At 37.6% G+C, this 17,895-nt stretch overlaps 3 protein-coding genes and 1 long non-coding RNA gene across 4 annotated transcripts; 3 read left to right on the forward strand and 1 right to left on the reverse strand.

Moving 5' to 3' along the window:
• Positions 1-14: 14 nt before the first annotated feature.
• On the reverse strand, positions 15-1,634 carry LOC105438895 (transmembrane protein 60-like). Its single transcript, XM_011667250.2, has one exon. The coding sequence runs from the start codon at positions 809-811 to the stop codon at positions 422-424; it is 390 nt and encodes a 129-aa protein (XP_011665552.1). The 5' UTR covers positions 812-1,634; the 3' UTR covers positions 15-421.
• A 4-nt stretch (positions 1,635-1,638) lies between these two features.
• LOC100890176 (sialidase-1) lies at positions 1,639-4,659 on the forward strand. The gene is made up of 3 exons (XM_030982402.1): positions 1,639-2,342; positions 2,808-2,902; positions 3,783-4,659. The coding sequence occupies exons 1-3, from the start codon at positions 1,709-1,711 to the stop codon at positions 4,095-4,097; spliced, it is 1,044 nt and encodes a 347-aa protein (XP_030838262.1). The 5' UTR covers positions 1,639-1,708; the 3' UTR covers positions 4,098-4,659.
• A 4,868-nt stretch (positions 4,660-9,527) lies between these two features.
• LOC100890097 (sialidase-1) lies at positions 9,528-12,913 on the forward strand. The gene is made up of 3 exons (XM_003724905.3): positions 9,528-10,531; positions 11,058-11,152; positions 11,791-12,913. Exons 1-3 carry the CDS (start codon positions 9,895-9,897, stop codon positions 12,199-12,201), a joined length of 1,143 nt encoding a protein of 380 aa, XP_003724953.3. The 5' UTR covers positions 9,528-9,894; the 3' UTR covers positions 12,202-12,913.
• Positions 12,914-15,889: 2,976 nt separating this feature from the next.
• LOC115922776 lies at positions 15,890-17,051 on the forward strand. The gene is made up of 2 exons (XR_004063605.1): positions 15,890-16,023; positions 17,016-17,051. It is a non-coding gene; the product is annotated as an uncharacterized LOC115922776 (long non-coding RNA).
• Positions 17,052-17,895: the final 844 nt, after the last annotated feature.

The raw sequence follows: 17,895 nt of genomic DNA on the forward strand, positions 1-17,895 counted from the left end.
CTTTTTTTATTTTATTCGTTCTAGATGTTGACATCTCTAGCTTCATCCTTCTATGGACCACTTAAAAAACTTTTGGAAGAGACCCTTCCTTTGAAGGAAAAAGAAGAAACAACAAATGTGCATAGCAACGAATATAGAAAAATATATCATGCTATCACAACACATGTTTAACGAGAGAAATATGTTCATATTTGCTTCTTTTGTCTTTTTAAAAAATGACTTCATGATGTGGCCATATCCTGTTTGACTGTTTCTAAAGAAATAATGAGTTTTTCTAGTACTGACAATAACATCAACATTTCTGCTACTTTTAATACAAAAAAATATATTTATAAATGGTACTTCTTGAATTCAAGATAAATTAGATTCAAAGGATTCTTTGGAAAAGGTCTATTATTAATGAGATAAGTTTCGTTCACAATCATGTCTGCTTCACAAGCCAGGGGGTCAACCGAACAGATCCAAATAACAGCATCACCCAGAGTGGTATGAAAACATAGAACAGGGCCAGATCGTGCTTGTACTCCAGCCGCACACACAGCAGGACCTGGAACAGAAGCTTGAGGCCTATTCCAATGACGAAGAAAATCTTGGTTGACATGGTCATCTCAAGATGGCGGTCGTGGCCTGTCCTGATGTGGGTGATGATCCGCAGGAGCTGGATGCAGAGGACCAAGAAGTCAAAGATCCAAAGCGGGAGGAATATGATGAACCAGTTCCATTTAGTGTTCTGGTCCAGGCGCAGGGCCAGGAGGATGAGGAACAGAAGCGTGAAGAACCAGGTCATGATCACTTTGGGTGCAAGCGCCATGATGAAAAGTAGATTCTGGCCTTAATTAAAGCCTGTAAAGGTCCAATCAATAAATGAGCCGAGTAATGTTATCGTAACTCAATTTCAGCTCGATCGAGCTTGAGAAGAACTCCAACTCCAATATGTATGTACATGAATACTGATAGAGTCTAGGGCCAGTTCTAGTTGTAGCAACGTCTTTTTAGACTATCAATGTGTCCTCAAGAGTCAAGGCTCAGCAATGTCAACTTGTCATCATGTTGCAACAATTCCAACAAACATCATCATGCACAGTCTGAACTGTGGTGCAGTCTGGTAGTGTAGACCATGTAGACGTACCGTAGACCAGTGTAGATTTGTGTTTCTTGCATAGAACAGTGAATGAGCTGAGGTTTACTGTGGCAAGCAAGCTCGGCTTGTTCTCACAAAAACTTATCCAAAAACATCAAAGAACGTTGCAGATCAATGAGAATTGTGTCGTGCAAGGTACCGCATACGGCATGTGTATGTACTGCACTGGTAGTGGTACATATTAAATGCTGTGCATTGTACACATAGCGCGGGTAATGCGGAAGTGAACCGGTACGTACTAGTCTTTAAATTGAGACCGGTAAAATGTAATGGGGGTTGTTTTTACTTTCCTATCTTATAAATAACAAATAAATACTTCACAGGACCACACATACGAAGAAAGAACACCCAGTATCAATCAAATTGTGCATGTTTTGTCGGCAATTTATTGATGAAATTGATTCATATGGAATTATAAAATCAGAGGTGAATTACAATATTGTCATCCAAATCAAAAATTATAGAAACGAGGTTGGCTTGTTTACAATGCCTTCTTCATAAGGTTAACGGTGAACCTTCATAACATTGCTTTGCTTGAGGAGGGAGTGCGAGTAAATCAAGGAAAATATGGCAGATTTGTTCTACTTTCCGCTCTTTATTTTGATATTGACATGCATCTTTTCGGTTTCATCACTCAATCCCCAAGTCATCAAAGAGAAAATTCTATGGGAAAGGAACGGACCAGGCGAAGTGACGGAGTTCCGGATTCCGCTTCTCATTCAAGTCCCGACGGGAGATTTGCTGGCTTTCAGCGAAGCACGCAAGTACAGTGGAGCCGATGCTGGGGCGAAGTTTATCGCGATGCGCCGTTCGAGAGACGGCGGGGACACATGGGATCCCACTGCATTCATCCTCAATGACTACTACTCGGTCCCGGATGGAACTAATCTTGGGACAGTAACCATCGAACACGAGACTAATAAACTTATTCTAATTCACACATTCTGCATTCATCATTCCAGCCCATCTTGTTTGAACGGAACCGGCGAAAACCCCACTGGACTGTACATGGTCACGAGTTCAGACTGGGGATATTCTTGGTCCAAATCGGTGTATCTTGGAGACAGGAACCCACTCCTGAAAGGCATCCAGTACAACCCTGGACCTGGATATGGGATCCAAAAGAAGTATGAGCCGAATAAAGGAAGGCTTGTGTCATGTGGACAAGGAGTCACCGGCCTATACTGCCTCGTTAGTGATGGTAAAGAACTTTACTAGAGCTCCAAAGTCTTCACTTCAGTCCTTTGTTGCTCATCTAGTCATCTTAATCTGTTCTGTTCTTTATACTGAATCTTTAAAGTGGGATTAATTCAATGACAAAGAACGTTACTGTTTGAAAGAGAAGAGAGCTGTTCATTGTATCTTTTCAGGGCTGTTGCCCCCTTTTTTTATCTCTCTTTTCTAATAATACATTCTAATTGCTAGTCTTTCTTTCAACAAGTTGAATATTGGACCTGTAGATGAATTGCATTTTAGTTTTCATGTTTATCCATAAATCAATGTAAGTCATCATATTCATTTGTGGCCTGATATATTGTACCTTGGATATCAAATAACTTTTAGGGTGAACTGTGCATTGTGTGTTTCATAAAAAGTGACAGTCATTGTTTACATGTACTTGTTATAATCTTGTTGGTTTTTGTTTCTGCTTTTGTTTGTTTTTTAGACAAAGGATTGACTTGGCGGATGAATTCTGGAATATTAAACATGCCACAGACAGGCGTACTGAAGACTGGTGACTTTGTACCTGGAGAAGTACAGGTAAGAACTTCTAAATATGAATTATTGATAAAAATGTTCCATCTTCACTGTTGGAGTGGGGATTTAACCACTTGGCTGCGTGCCACGTACATGTACGTGGTCTTGCTCTCACTTGCCTGTGCGCACCACGTACATGTACGTGTTTAGAGCATTGCACTGTCAAGACTGTAGCACTGCATAATACCTAGCCCTACTGTGTAATTAGCACTGCAATGATGTTATACAGGGCTGCGTCTCACGAAACCGTCATAAGTACAAGTTGAGCGACATCCCATTAAAATGCGTGTATTAAGTTTAACACGCATTTCAATGGGATGTCGCTCAACTTGTACTTATGACGGTTTCGTGAGACGCAGCCCAGGTGTTAAACAGTAGATGGCGCTTTTCCACAAAAAAAATGGCTTTTTTTTTGTACAGTGTACAGTTTTTGTCAGGTTTTTGTACAGTACAAAAATGCTGTAGCACAGGGGGTATGAACGTGTTTAAAGCCAAGAGCAGTCAAGTGGTTAAGCAAGGCACTGTCAGATATGTGTAAAAAAATGACAGCAAGAACCATCAAGCCACCTCCAGTTATTCTTCTGGAATGTCACATACATAAACAAGAAAATGGCACAAAAGTCACCTGGAAAATCTGACAACCATTTGTCTTGCTTGTCATCCAAATGATGTTAACATGTGACTCTTTGGTTTTACATTTTGCATGAATGTACATTGTACAGTTAAGGCAGAGATAGATCGTCTTTTATGCAGACCCAGAAAAGTGTGTGACATCTTTTTTTCTTCAATCCTGCCCTGTTTTGTCTCTAATCATAATCACAGAAACTCTGAAAGCCATCATTTCAAAGAATTGCAACATCTTTTTACATGATTTTCTATACAGGTTGTCGAACTGAAGAACGGTACGTTGTTGATCAACGCCCGCAACCAGCACACTTTTCACTGCAGCTGTCGCATCCAGGCTTTGAGCTTTGATGGCGGAGAGACCTTTCCCTTGCCTCAAGTCACATTCAAAGAAGAACTCATCGACCCGCGGGTCTGCGGCTCGCTGCTCAACTACAATGACACCCTCTTCTTTAGCAACCCCTTCAATGCGAAGAGCCGCATCAACCTCACGCTCCACTGGAGCACGGACTCCGGGGAGACTTATCCTCATTATTTCACCATCCACCAAAGGGGAGTGGCTATTCGTGTCTGACAACGATCGATGAGAATCATATAGGTATGGTGTACGAAAAGAACGACATTGCATACATTTCATTCCTGAAGATTCAGTTGAACCCTTGAAAAGGACAGAGATGGTATCAGTTTTCACTCAGGACTTTAAGGAAGTGTTTTTATTGTCTAAGCAGTGCCAATGAAAAATCCTCATGACTTTTAGATGAATAACTGATTTTGTTTAAGTTGAAAATGAATTTGAATACCGGTAGAGTTTTATGAGAAATTTATCACTTAAAGTGCTAGATTAGAAGGTAGAAAAACAAAATTATGAAGATCAGGGAAAACAGGCCCTCTAAATGCTGACAAGACTTCCCATTGCTTTGATACATGTATTTTATTGTTTCTGTTGCTCTAAGCCAAAAGAGGGTCAATGTGAGTTTTGTCTGATTTAATAATCAACATTAAAATAAGATTTGTTAGCCTTCTACATCTATTTACATGTGAAAGTGCTCATACAATGACACCTCATTGGAAAGTTATATATTGGAGTGGTAATGTACATTGTATATGTCTAAAGAAGGTCATGCCTTTCCCAGAAGTGACAAATAAAAGAAGAACAAAAATGCTGTAAATGATTGTGTTTACTGCCAATTACTGGTCACTGCAATGACAAGTTGACAATATGTTTTTTTTCTCTTCGTTTAGACAATTGTACATGTAGTCATGTATGTATGAGAAAAAATTAATTGACATAATTAATTTTTGGTGGAAATAAGTAACGTCCATTTCGCGAAACATGCTGCGATGAATTTTGGATATGGGTGACACAAAACTTTTTATTTCTGAAAAGAGGGCCCTGAATGAATTTTTTTCTGAAAAAAGGAGATTTAAGATACATATTAAAGATGTAATAATGTGTAACAGTGTAAATGCAAAATATCGTCAATTATGGAACAACATTTTATGGGATCATAGGGCCTTGTGTAATTAAGTTTTAAGTTAGATATTTATTTTTGTCTTTCATGTACTTGTATTGAGACCCATAGTTATTGTACTAGTGAATAATTGTATGTGTACCCAGTACTACAGTGTATAACCTGTATTCATTATATTGAACTTACATGTAGTTAAACTGACTGAATTTGATTCACTGATTCATCGAGCGCCAAGTGTTGACCTTTTACTCCTTACTACTGTTATGTATCATGAAATTATGAAATGACATGAAAAGATGAACTCAATTTCATAACTGATGATTAACTTTTTTCTGTGCATTGCGATTTCGGTCGAGCAGTATTCATACTGAATGTACAGTGTACATACCTCTATAGACCTGTTTCTCTTTAAATGAAACGTTCATAAGTGATTAAATATGTCGTAGAATGGTAATTTTAATAGGATGACAAGGTTGACGCTTGGCACTCTATACTTCACCAGAAGACTGTCTCATGAGTTTATGTGCAATAGAACGGAATAGTTCGCACTAGTAATCTTGTATTCATTCTATAGAGTCTAATGGTTATCTATTTACCGATGAAGCCCCTATGGGTGAAAATTCAAAGTTTTAGAAGTTGGAAGAGAAGAATTTATTTATTAATTTCGGTGCCAGGTAAAAATGTCAGAGGTAAAAATGTCAGAGGTAAAAATGTCAGAGGAAAAAATGTCAGAGGTAAAAATGTCAGAGGTAAAAATGTCAGAGGTAAAAATGTCAGAGGTAAAAATGTCAGAGGAAAAAATATCAGAGGTAAAAATGTCAGAGGAAAAAATGTCAGAGGAAAAAATATCAGAGGTAAAAATGTCAGAGGTAAAAATGTCAGAGGTAAAAATGTCAGAGGTAAAAATGTCAGAGGTACAAGCAAAACAAATGAGTGCCGTCATAATATCTCAGCACTTTTATCACTCAGAATGTCGAGACGTACAGCTACTGCATGGGCTAGTCTATTATATTCCTTTCTAAATGGATGTGTTGTATATCGTACATGTCCTGAGGATAATATAATGTGGAAAATAGATTTTGAAATTTATTTTTTGTGGAAGCAATCAGAGAAGGTTAATCATCTAGCATAAACATGTAAGTATTGGTGTGTAGTGCAAGGTTTTGGAGTCATCAAAATGATACAAAATTTGGCCCAGTCTTGGTAAAGTAACAAGCACTGTACACAGAAAGATATTGATATGGGACTACACAAACATATGGCATACAAATCGGGCAGCCATACAAAGATGTTACTTGTTATATCTGGGATATGAAGTCATTTGAAATAGATTTTCAGGGAATGACTTTTTTCTTTGATGTTCTATCACACTTGCATTGAACGCTCACAAACATATTTTTTACCTTTCCCCAGAACTCAACCTTCTCTTTAATTGATGTAACATGTGCGGCTTTCTGCTTTGTATCGGAGTAACAAAGCTGCTTATTGATTTTCTCCCAGACTATTTTATACCGCAATGGTAATCGACAATATTTTATTGCAACGCGCGCACTTCAGGAATGTGATGGTGCGGTTAGCATTGATAACATGGCTTTCTGCTTGTTTCAGAGTATCAAAATACCAAGCCCTCAAGAAAGTGGAATTGTCGGAAATATGCATTTATTGGAAATTACATATAATAGTAGACATTGCCACGCAGTTAAAATGTCCAACAATCTTCAAATATGAAGGAGAAGTAGGAGGGGGAAGGTTCATAGATATCTGATCCTATTTTGGGGGCTGTACTGACTTTTCTTTTTATTTAATGATTACACCATGGAGCGACAACTCAGCCTATAAAACATGGCCAAACTTCTCGATTTTAGAAATCTTTTTCCCCGAAGTTTGCTCAGTGTACCAGTACCATTTGCTTATACAAAAACATAATATACCGGTATATAAATATTGAATAAGGCAGACTAATGGGACATGGATGGTGTACTCCGAGTTTCACGCCTTGCAAGCGGTCATCAGACAATTGATAGCATTCTTCAAAGTACATGATTCCTCTACAACCAGGGCTCAAATTAATTTTTTGTCCACGGGGGCTCTTCCCCCCCAAAAAGAGCCCCCGTGAGCCTTCTCACGGGGGCTCTTTTAGTACTGAGGGGGGCTCTCTGTTATACAAATATCCATTGAATTGGTACCTATGATACTCCTCAATTATTTGCTATTTCATCATTATCATTTCAATCAGCATTTTCCCTCTTACAAATTACAAGCTACATAGCTGTTACTGGCCTGTGTAAATAATATATACGTATACAACACTGATCTTTATGATGTCTTTAACGTGACATATCTTCTTCTCCCCTTGCAAACGAGAAAGAAAACAAGGTCATTAAAAGGGATTAAGCGACAAATAATGATTGTGATTCAAATTGATGCGAATATTTGTTTGAATAAGCACTGCTATTCACCCGAATCTTCTTTGTAAAAACAACTTTTACAAATCTCAGCCATGCTTACTGAGTTGAGACGTTCCATTCAATGTAAAATACTCATTACAGAATACACTTCTCCTAATCTGAAAGTAATCTTACAACACAGTGGCAGATTTGCATGGCTTAGATTTGTAAAAGTCGTTTTTACAAAGAAGATTCTGGTGAAAAGCATTGTTTATTCAAAAAAAATCCTTGCATCAATTTGAATCACAATGATTATTTGTCGCATGATCCTTTTATTAAATAACCTTGTTTTTTTTTTAATGATTACACCATGGAGCGACAACTCAGCCTATAAAACATGGTCAAACTTCTCGATTTTAGAAATCTTTTTCCCCAGAAGTTTGCTCAGTGTACCAGTACCATTTGCTTATACAAAAACATAATATACCGGTATATAAATATTGAATAAGGCAGACTAATGGGACATGGATGGTGTACTCCGACTTTCACAGCTTGCCAGCGACAACTGATAGCATGCTTCAAAGTACAAGATTCCTCTACAAAGACTACAACCTTGGTATACGCTCAAAATAAGACTTAACTAATACAATAAGACAGCGGTGAAATAACGACTGCAGAATATCCCTCGCTGTTCTTTTTCGATAAGCCTGATATATAACCCGGGTGTAAACATAACAAACTTGTCACATGCTTTTGTTTTTATTTTATACCTCTAACATTTTTACCTCTGACATTTTAAACTCTGACATTTTTACCTCTGACATTTTTTCCTCTGACATTTTTACCTCTGACATTTTTACCTCTGACATTTTTACCTCTGACATTTTACCTCTGACATTTTTACCTCTGACATTTTTACCTCTGACATTTTACCTCTGACATTTTTACCTCTGACATTTTTTCCTCTGACATTTTTACCTCTGACATTTTTTTCCTCTGACATTTTACCTCTGACATTTTTACCTCTGACATTTTTACCTCTGAAATTTTAAACTCTGACATTTTTACCTCTGACATTTTTTCCTCTGACATTTTTACCTCTGACATTTTTACCTCTGACATTTTTTCCACTGACATTTTTACACCGAGCCTTAATTTCAACTTGTTCTATTTCCCAAAGTATTCTAAAGCAGAATTTCACTTTTACTAGTTACTTCTACATGTAATCATGTATATATATATATATATATATATATATATATATATACATGTATTTATGTTATTTCTTGTGTGTGTTTGGAATTGTCTGTTATTCATGTATTTGTTTGACAAAAGGTGTAATTCTATCTATGCAGTCTTGAAATAGTATATTTCTGCCAAAGAAATAAATATAAAGAGGTCTCCTACTATAGTTGTCATGCCGTTGCCGTGTTGTTTTTATTGTTTTTAAGTTTTTAATCGCCTCATCATTACAAATCGGTCGCATAACACAGTGTGCCGAGCGTTGCCCTGCTGCTGTTATATAATATCCTGCACTATAAGTATAACCATATTATTAAAGGCAGGGGAAGTCCACCCTGAATTCAAGTTTTTTATAATAAAAGCAAAAAACTGATAAAAACAATTTTTGTGAAAGTTTTTAGCAATATCCGATGAAAAACATGACAGTTATGAATTTGTGAAGTTGTCATATATACTAACACAAATTAGCAACATGGTGACGTATCTTGCGAGGTCCTCTTCAATTTGTTCCACATAGAATATATCTTAAACTTTTGATTTTATATTAATTTTATTGATGATGGGATAGATTTGTTTCATACAGGGGCTAGGCCTATATAAAACATACTTGCAACAGGGTGAATTTATGTTCAATTTACTTATTTTTAGTACAGGAACCTTGCAAGATATGTCAAAGGGCTGCCAATTTTTGTTTGATTGATGCGCACCTTCATTTTTTTAAAATCTCATAACAAACAAAACAAATAAAAGACACCAACAAAACCACGAAACATGCAGTTATCAGTACCAAAAGATTATCACAAAGATGTTCCAAGAGTCGACTTATATATTGTTTGTTTTTACAAACCTGCATACTACTTATCGAGCCTACATTGCTATAAGTAATCCTGTAAAACAAATTGGGTTTACTTCTTGGATTTTTTTCTTACCACATTCTGAGTGACAATAGCTTTGCCTGACTATTGAAAAATCATTTTGCTGGACCTTGTACCGAAAGTGTACCTTGTTTAAAATTACAATAGGTATTCAATACATACATGACTCGACAAATTTATTTTGCGTATGGCAAAAACAGTCTGTGCTTGCAGACTACATAGCTAGTGACAGATGGTGTACGCTGTGATTATGTTTGGAGATGAGGTTGTACAAGAACACCTGACCTTTGTTTACAGCGCAATCGTATCACATGATTACACAGTCGCTTCCTTCCCACCAAACCTCACGCACGATGAAATATTTTCTAAAGCTCATGTTTTCTACAGTGTAAAACATGGCAAAACTGACAGTTCAACAAAGTTTGTTATTAACTATCTCAAGCATTTTAGTCTCAGTTACGTACTCCATAAATCCATTCGTGTTAGAAGAACAACTTATATGGGAATCATCGGATGAAGGCGAAGTTTCAACGTATCGAATTCCCATTATCATACAAGTGCCGAATGGAGACCTCCTCGCGTTTAGCGAAGCGCGAAAGTACAACGCCGCCGATGCTGGGGCGAAGTTCATCGCCATGCGCCGCTCTTCAAACGGCGGTCAGTCGTGGGGAGAAAATACTTTTATTCTCAACGATTACAAAGTTTCGGACGGATTGAATCTTGGAACAGTTCTGGTTGACAGTGTGACGAACAATACCATTTTGATTCACACGTTTTGTGTTCATTCAGTTTGCAATGGCACCGGAGAAAAGCCGTCGGGAGTTTTCATGGTGACCAGCTCCAATTTTGGTTATACTTGGTCCGATCCTGTCAATCTAGCCGAGAAGAACCCAGAGCTTATGGACCTACGTTTCGATCCTGGACCAGGTTATGGGATCCAGAAAAAGCACCCTCCTCATAAAGGCAGACTGGTGACTTGTGGACACGGCCCTGATGCAGAGGTGCGGTCAATGTATTGCCTTCATAGCGATGGTGAGTATGGTCCCAAAATTAGTCTAATTACAATCTAGCTTGTTGAAACCTTTTCAAAATATTAATTTCAGGATGGAGCCAATCATATGATTCTTAATTGAATTTCTCATCATCCTAAGCACATGCTTTGTAAATCTATCTCTATCATACATGATGTCTAGACTCTCACGTGTTGGGATAAGAAAAAGATTGAAGTTAAGTTACCCAGTACATTTATTTTGTTATTTTAATTTTAATTTTAAATAAGACGTTGGTACTGTACATGTGTGATGTGTCATTGTTAATTTAAAGAGAAGGTTGAGTTCATCTTAGAGAGGAGGTGAAAAATGTTTTTTTGTGTAATTGTATTAATATTGCAAGTGTGGAATAACATCAGATAAAATGGTGGACTAATTAGGTGGACTAATGTGAAAATTTGAAAATGAGATTATACATTTTGAAATTTGTTGATTGATAATAAAAGTTAATATCGAGTGAGTCTATTCTAACTTCTAAGTATTAATGACTGTTTATTCTCTGACTGCAGATGGTGGTATAACATGGCATCTAAGTTTGGGACTGGCTGGCCTTCCATTTGCAGAGACCAAGAAAACCGGGGACTTTGTACCGGGTGAAGTACAGGTAAAATACTTTGGGAGCAACTTTAGAATACCCCATCACAAAAATTGACCAGATGTTCATACATGTAGGTTAACCAAGGTCCAAGGCCTGGTCAATGAAGCTCTATTAAAATCTAAACAATTGAGTTTCTTAGGTAATAATTTAACCCTAACACTATCCTAATGTCTAACCCTAGGTGCTGGACATTCATGTACATAAACCTTATCAGTGGGGTATTCTAAAGTTAAGCCGTACTGGAGTGCATATTTAAGATAAGAAAATCAGTTGTAGCTGTCATGGCATATCATTGTTTGGCTGGCAGGAGTGTGTTATCAATCATGGCCATGCCATTTCTAGTAACTCACTTCTATGGTTATCTGATCACTGCTCTGTTCATGTTATGCCATGCTTTAAACACGGCAGGACTTTCTCTCTTTATCAACTACAAGTAATAAAGAAGTGAAAATGGAACTAAATGTACCTGATAATCAAAAAAGTGCATATTTTTGAAGTTGAGTTACGACTCCATTTCAGTACACATTAATCAAACTCAATCCAGGAATCCATAGCATCATGTCTCCGGCCAACCTAAGAATTCTTTTCTAGATTTTCTATTCTTATCTTGTGTTTTTCCACCTTGTCATTCAATGCTCACCCAGATCGTCGAGTTGAAGAATGGGACGATCCTGGCTAACGTGCGGAATACCTACAGCTTTCACTGCAATTGCCGCATCCAGGCGTTAAGCTTCGATGGTGGGTCGACATTCCCCATGACTTCGATGAGAATGAAGCAAGAGCTGATCGACCCCAACGTCTGCGGCTCGCTCCTGAACTTCAACGACAATCAAATCTTATTTTTCAGTAACCCTTTCAATGCTGGGTCACGGGTCAACCTCACACTTCATTGGAGCCTGGACGCGGGGAACACCTATCCCAATCTCATGAATATTTATGAGAAGGGTAGTGCATATTCATGTCTTACTTACATTGATGAAAATCACATTGGATTGGTGTATGAGAAAGATAATATCAGTTCTATTTCATATGTGAGAATCCAACTAAATCTCTAGTCTTTAACTTGCACTTTGACCAGCTTTATAGCAATGGGCTCTTGAGCCTTAATACTTATAAGCGAAGCCCGATGAAGCCTTTCAGCATTTTATCTACAGTGGAAACTTGTTATAACAAGGATATTGGATCCATGAAAATTACCTTACTATGAATGTATCAAGTATCTTGATATATTTCAGTGAAAAAACAGAATGGACCAGAAAACTATCTTGAATCAGGTATCTCGTTATATCTGAGCTCTTCATAACAAGTTTCCACTGCATTTTTGTTTTTTTAACCTGTGCTTTGTAATCGTGACACTTCTCATGAGAAATCAAATGTAAGTGTTCCAGTATCTAGAACTTTGCAGCTGACTTTCACTTTATTCTTTAAAACTTTGTTCTATTATATGCACTTTATACCCCAAATACCCCATGAAATGTGGTCCAAAATGTCTTTTTTTTCCTAGAAATTAGAAGGAAAAAGATGTGGCTCATGATATTAAAGCATTTTTGGCTTTTATTTTATTATCACTAAAAGATCCAAGAATAACACATACTTGTATTTGAAAAAGATTGAAGCTATATGAGACAGATTTTATGTACCAAGCACCTGAACAAATAATATGTATATATATATATATGTATGTAGAATGTATAAAATCAACTTTTAAAAATTCACCTTGCAATTTATAGGTTAACTGTTAAAAGTACTATGTCCCATTTGCAGGCCCAAAAAAAATGAAAAGGTTAAATTCCAACGGCATTTGAATAATAATTCTAATTTAGAACTTCCCTAAAAATAGTGGGGCCTGAAAATGTCTTTAAGTGGGAAAATAACGACTATTAGTTGTCGAATCAACTTAAGAGCTATAGAGCCAGTAAGTAATAGTCTGATTTTCAGACCATTGTATTGAATGGTCGTACGTTTTTTGTGGGCAAAGATTCAATCAGTTTAATTTTCGCCATTACAAGAAGTGGGTTATTGATGTAGACAAATGCTTATGTACCCTTTTACAGCTAATTTTATGGATGTTATTACCAAAGAAGAAAAAAAGCCAGTCAGTCACTCAATAGTGTCTGACAGTGAAGTCTGAAAGTAAACAGATTTTCTTGCATAATTTGAATATAAGGACGCTGCTAACGTTTAAATTTCACAGATAGGACATACATGACAATATGACATAATCATAATTCCTGCAAAGTTCTACAGAATTTGATGTTGGCTGCAAAAGGGACATAGTATCTTTAAGGACTATAAAGAAGACAAAGGATTATAACATAAAAGCCTGTGTATATAGGGCTCCCACGGAACCCAAGTCCAACTTGGGCTCTGATTGCGCACATTGCGTTCAGAAGTCTACTCAACAAGATGTTTTACAGTTCACAGGGAGTGATTTAAACTGCACAGTATTTCTTAGTAAGAGATATATTTGCAGTTTTTAGACAACAGTATAGAAACATGGAACCTCTTACATCAAGAGCAAAACGTATCTTGGTGATTGTTACACTTTAAAGCTTATCTGCACTAGTTTGGCCAGGAGGAATTAGACCACACAGCGCGGTCACTGGCAGGTGGCTATCTCATCAACTCAGCTCTCAAATAACATAAGAAATAGAGGATCACGGGGGACCAACAGGCACTGATTAGGGAAGTTTTCTATATAGAGGGAGAAAGTAGCTACAAGTAGGACAGTTGGGGCTTAAAACTAAAGTGTATTTTTAGTGTGTATTTTAATTCAAAGGTTTTGTTACTAGACTAATGAGAATCCTTTTGTATAACAATATGATTATCATTATTATCACTAATACATGTATATCATTTCTAATTGAAAATTTTCTCTTGAATGCATTTTTATTGTTCTCTCAAAAGTGTAACCGAAGAAAAACCGTACATTTTGTTTTATTAATCCAATTTAATGTTTTGGTGTGCAGCTATATGTCACTTAAAGGTAAAGACCGGTAGTGGTAAAATTGCGGTTCAACGGTTTTGGGTGCAAAATATCCATTCGATTTTGTTTAAATATTGCCTTCAGAGGTTAAGATGGCAATACCTCAACCTGAATTCGCAAAAAATTAGAAATATATGCCCAAAAGTTCACTGTTGAAGTGCATTTTTTATATCTATCCAGGCCGGATCGATATGATAATTTACCAAATTTACAGAATGTATCAGTAAAGTTTCCCGGCAAAATTTGTATCATCACGTATTAGTCAAACATATTCTTTCACATGATTGGTATTAAGAGCTTCCTTTTCAATTTTATGAGAGGGGGAGGGGGGGGGGGGGGCATTTTTAAAACTGGTCTTCACCTTTAAGGTAGGGATTATTTAAGTACATGTATTCATTTTCTTTCATTTTTTCTCTTAAATATCACACAGGTTATATCACTAGTGTAATATGGTAGATACATATTCTTATTTTGTAATGCATAAATGTTGGAGACAAATGGTCATATACAAAATTATAGATCACAACATATAAAATCACATCCTCAACAGCCTTTTTCAAACTTAGCTAATTATCATGTTTTTTTAATATGTGAGGGTGACTACTTTACCTTCAGAGTATGGAAGGTTCATTCTGGATAGGCCTATACATTGATACGTTTGCTTTATTATTCTCACGTAGGTTTAAAGTGTGCAATATTCAAAGTTACGATCCAAAATCCCAACGAATACAATTTCACATCAGAATTTTATAAACATGTGTTTATGTTTTGCCTAAAGAGAATGCTTCTATGACGTGGCAATATCACATCATTTTTTCCTAAAATCTTTGACGATGTTTGCCGGAATAATGACAACTGTTTGTCTCTGAGAAGAAAACTAATTTTTTATGGCATTCTAGAGTGACATGGTTTTATCATTAGTATGTTTATTTATACGCACCAAACCATGAGGTTTCCAAAACATATCAAACCAAACAGAGAATGAGAGAGAGAGAGAGAGTTATGTAGGGAGAGAAAGAGAAAAGTCGGGAACAGAAGGAAAAAAAGAAAATTGTATCAGGTCCAAGTATTATGTTGATATATAGAAGTTCATATGTAGCTAAATCCCCCAAAGAGACCAAAGTCCACGGAGAGAGAGAGAGAGAAACCGGGGGGGGGGGTACAAGAAAATACAAGGTCGAATAATATTAGGCCTATGCAGCATGACATTTCCAAGATTCGTATTCCTACACGTGTACTGAATTTTCATTGTTGAACAGGACTTTGATCCAGAGAGAGAGAAGGGGGAGGGGGATTTAAAAAAAAAGAACCAAGAAAAACAATCATGATTATGATGACGTTCCCATCGATGAAAAATGTTTTATAGAATAAAGAAGTGAGAACTTTGGAGTAAAATGTCGGACCCTTTTGCATTTAGCTCTTTTTTTATATGGTCTATATGTCTCGCTGCACTGCCCCACCGCGCGTAAATGAGTTTTTATGTGTTCATTCAGGCTTGAACAAAATAAGAATAGCTCTTCGCTGATAGTCTGCAAAGCACAGACTCTATAACAAAGCCTTGAATTGGGCATGATATAATTCTCTGGCTGTGCCAAATAAGGAGCAGCTCTAATACAAGGCCTATGAAGTGCAGTAGACCGTTTTTTTTCATAGTTCTGTCGCAATCCATGTTACGGGATATGTAAAACTAAAAAAAAGGTTTGTGTCTGCAGACTAGTAGTTGGGAACGGGAAAAGTGGCGTGACCACGTCATGTGAGCAAACATGACGCTTGAACACACGTTATGTTGTTCGGTGCTGTTGTACAACTCGTATAACTCCGTTGTAGACTACAAAGAATGGCGAATGATACAGCTCATCACTGAACCCGGAACCAGGGCAGAGAAACGACGGTAAGGTTTGTGTGCAGGACAGTTTCTTCCTTTTTATGAAATTAAGACCACGGGTGAATATGGTTACAACTAACTCCCGGAGTTAAGTTACAAAGCGTGCGTGCACGTACTGTGTAATGTACTAAACTCTCATATCCCTGATATGACTAATTAACTAGACCAAATAGGGTGGTCGGTGTTGGTGTTGGTGTTGAGAGCGTGGATAGGCTGCTGAACCGAACTCCAAAATTCATTGTATGAAAGTATATGTGTTGCTGTTGGTAAATAAATAAAATAAAATAAAATTCCGACTGACTACCACTGTACCAGGTAGTCTCAATAACATGTACCGGCCTATCGTCACTCTGAGAAACTTTTGCACCATGATATCATCAATGGTATATTCAAACTATAAGATGATAGAGGTGTTGTGGTTCTAGATCTAGTGGATAAGTTGGCCCACTGCAGATTGCAAGGTACTAGTTTGAGTCCCGCCGCAGCACTAATATAATGTTGGCAATACGTTAATCTTCATTTTCCACTCTCCACCTATATTTAAATGGGTACTAGGTAGGATGAGAACGTTATATGTGGTTGGATTGATGAGCAAGTGGCACTTGTGAAATAAATGGTGACTGGCTGGAATGCTCCCCAGGAAGTGGAGAATGTGCATACATTGTGTGCTGGTAAGCCTGAATCCGATGACGTGTAATAATATGTACTGCGCCTAGAAACAGTATTAATCGCATTATAAATGTGAGCTATTATTATAATAAGGGGGGGGGGGGGGTTAATTCTACGTCCATGCCATGAAGTGGGTCTTTTTTTTCCTTTTATATTACCAGATGCCCTAGCAGCCCTCCTCATCTCACTCACCATTACCTCACTGGTTGTAAGAGACCGTGATAGGATGAAGTTGCCAAAATATCAAATATAATGGATAAGAGACATGATAGTGAAATGGTTGCGTTCAGACCTTGTTGCGTTCACGTCTTTGTTTCTTCTAATTTCAGAAGCTGACTTAATGCATCACATAGTGCTTACAAGAACAAATTATCCCTGTTGCTGACTTCTTGAACAATATCGTAGACCCTCCACACTAAAGCCTAGCCTTGAAGCAAGGATGAAGCCTTCCGACTTCATTGGTGGGATACTTGTTATCATTTCTCTGTGTTTTCTTCCCTTCCTGCGACACCCTATCTCCCGTCATCACCCACAAACAAGAACTATGGGTGTCCAGAAGCAGGGAGAAGTACACACGTATCGAACCCCGATCCTCGTCAAGCTCCCGACGGGGGACCTATTGGCCTTCTCCGCCCCCCCGCAAGAACACCAGCAATGACAAGTCCGCAAAATTCATCACGCTCCGGCGATCCACAGATGGCGGATTGCACTGGATGTGACTAGGATAATCGAGGATGACTATGACGTCGAAGACGGGCTTAACCTCGGCTCTGTGATAATCGACAAAATTACCAACACCACGTATGTATTCTTTGGATATTGCAGCACACACCGGGGACCTGCACGTTCACCGTACAGAGAGAAGGGTGTCTATTTCAAGATAAGCCGTGACTGGGGATATACGTGGACCCCTGCAATCAACGTCAAAGAAACAAATTCTGCATTGGAGGGGATAACGTGGGCTCCTGGTCCAGGCTTTGGGATCCAGAAAGAACTGGAGCCAAACAAAGGGAGATTGATTGGTTGCGGGCATCTGTTGATGTTGCCTTTTACCAAATGCAGTGCATATACAGCGACGGTAATTATTGATATTCTGGTGTTTTCAAGATTTATTTTAAATGTGATAAAGAATAGAATGCATGAAAAGCTAACAAATAAATGTGACTAAAGGGCAATCCAACTAAAATTTCAATTTTTCAAAAATGTATG

This window comes from Strongylocentrotus purpuratus, unplaced genomic scaffold (genome assembly GCF_000002235.5).
Source record: "Strongylocentrotus purpuratus isolate Spur 01 unplaced genomic scaffold, Spur_5.0 spur5_scaffold_12, whole genome shotgun sequence".
In the NCBI taxonomy this organism is placed as follows: Eukaryota; Metazoa; Echinodermata; class Echinoidea; order Camarodonta; family Strongylocentrotidae; genus Strongylocentrotus; species Strongylocentrotus purpuratus.

Excerpts from the sequence above, each read along its gene's own strand:
- LOC105438895 (XM_011667250.2), bottom strand. The coding sequence starts at position 811 with ATGGCGCTTGCACCCAAAGTGATCATGACCTGGTTCTTCACGCTTCTG.
- LOC100890097 (XM_003724905.3), top strand. The coding sequence starts at position 9,895 with ATGGCAAAACTGACAGTTCAACAAAGTTTGTTATTAACTATCTCAAGC. Across the intron at positions 10,532-11,057 it reads GTATTGCCTTCATAGCGATG|ATGGTGGTATAACATGGCAT; the intron begins GTGAGTATGGTC and ends CTCTGACTGCAG. Across the intron at positions 11,153-11,790 it reads TTGTACCGGGTGAAGTACAG|ATCGTCGAGTTGAAGAATGG; the intron begins GTAAAATACTTT and ends ATGCTCACCCAG.
- LOC100890176 (XM_030982402.1), top strand. The coding sequence starts at position 1,709 with ATGGCAGATTTGTTCTACTTTCCGCTCTTTATTTTGATATTGACATGC. Across the intron at positions 2,343-2,807 it reads ATACTGCCTCGTTAGTGATG|ACAAAGGATTGACTTGGCGG; the intron begins GTAAAGAACTTT and ends TTTGTTTTTTAG. Across the intron at positions 2,903-3,782 it reads TTGTACCTGGAGAAGTACAG|GTTGTCGAACTGAAGAACGG; the intron begins GTAAGAACTTCT and ends TTTTCTATACAG.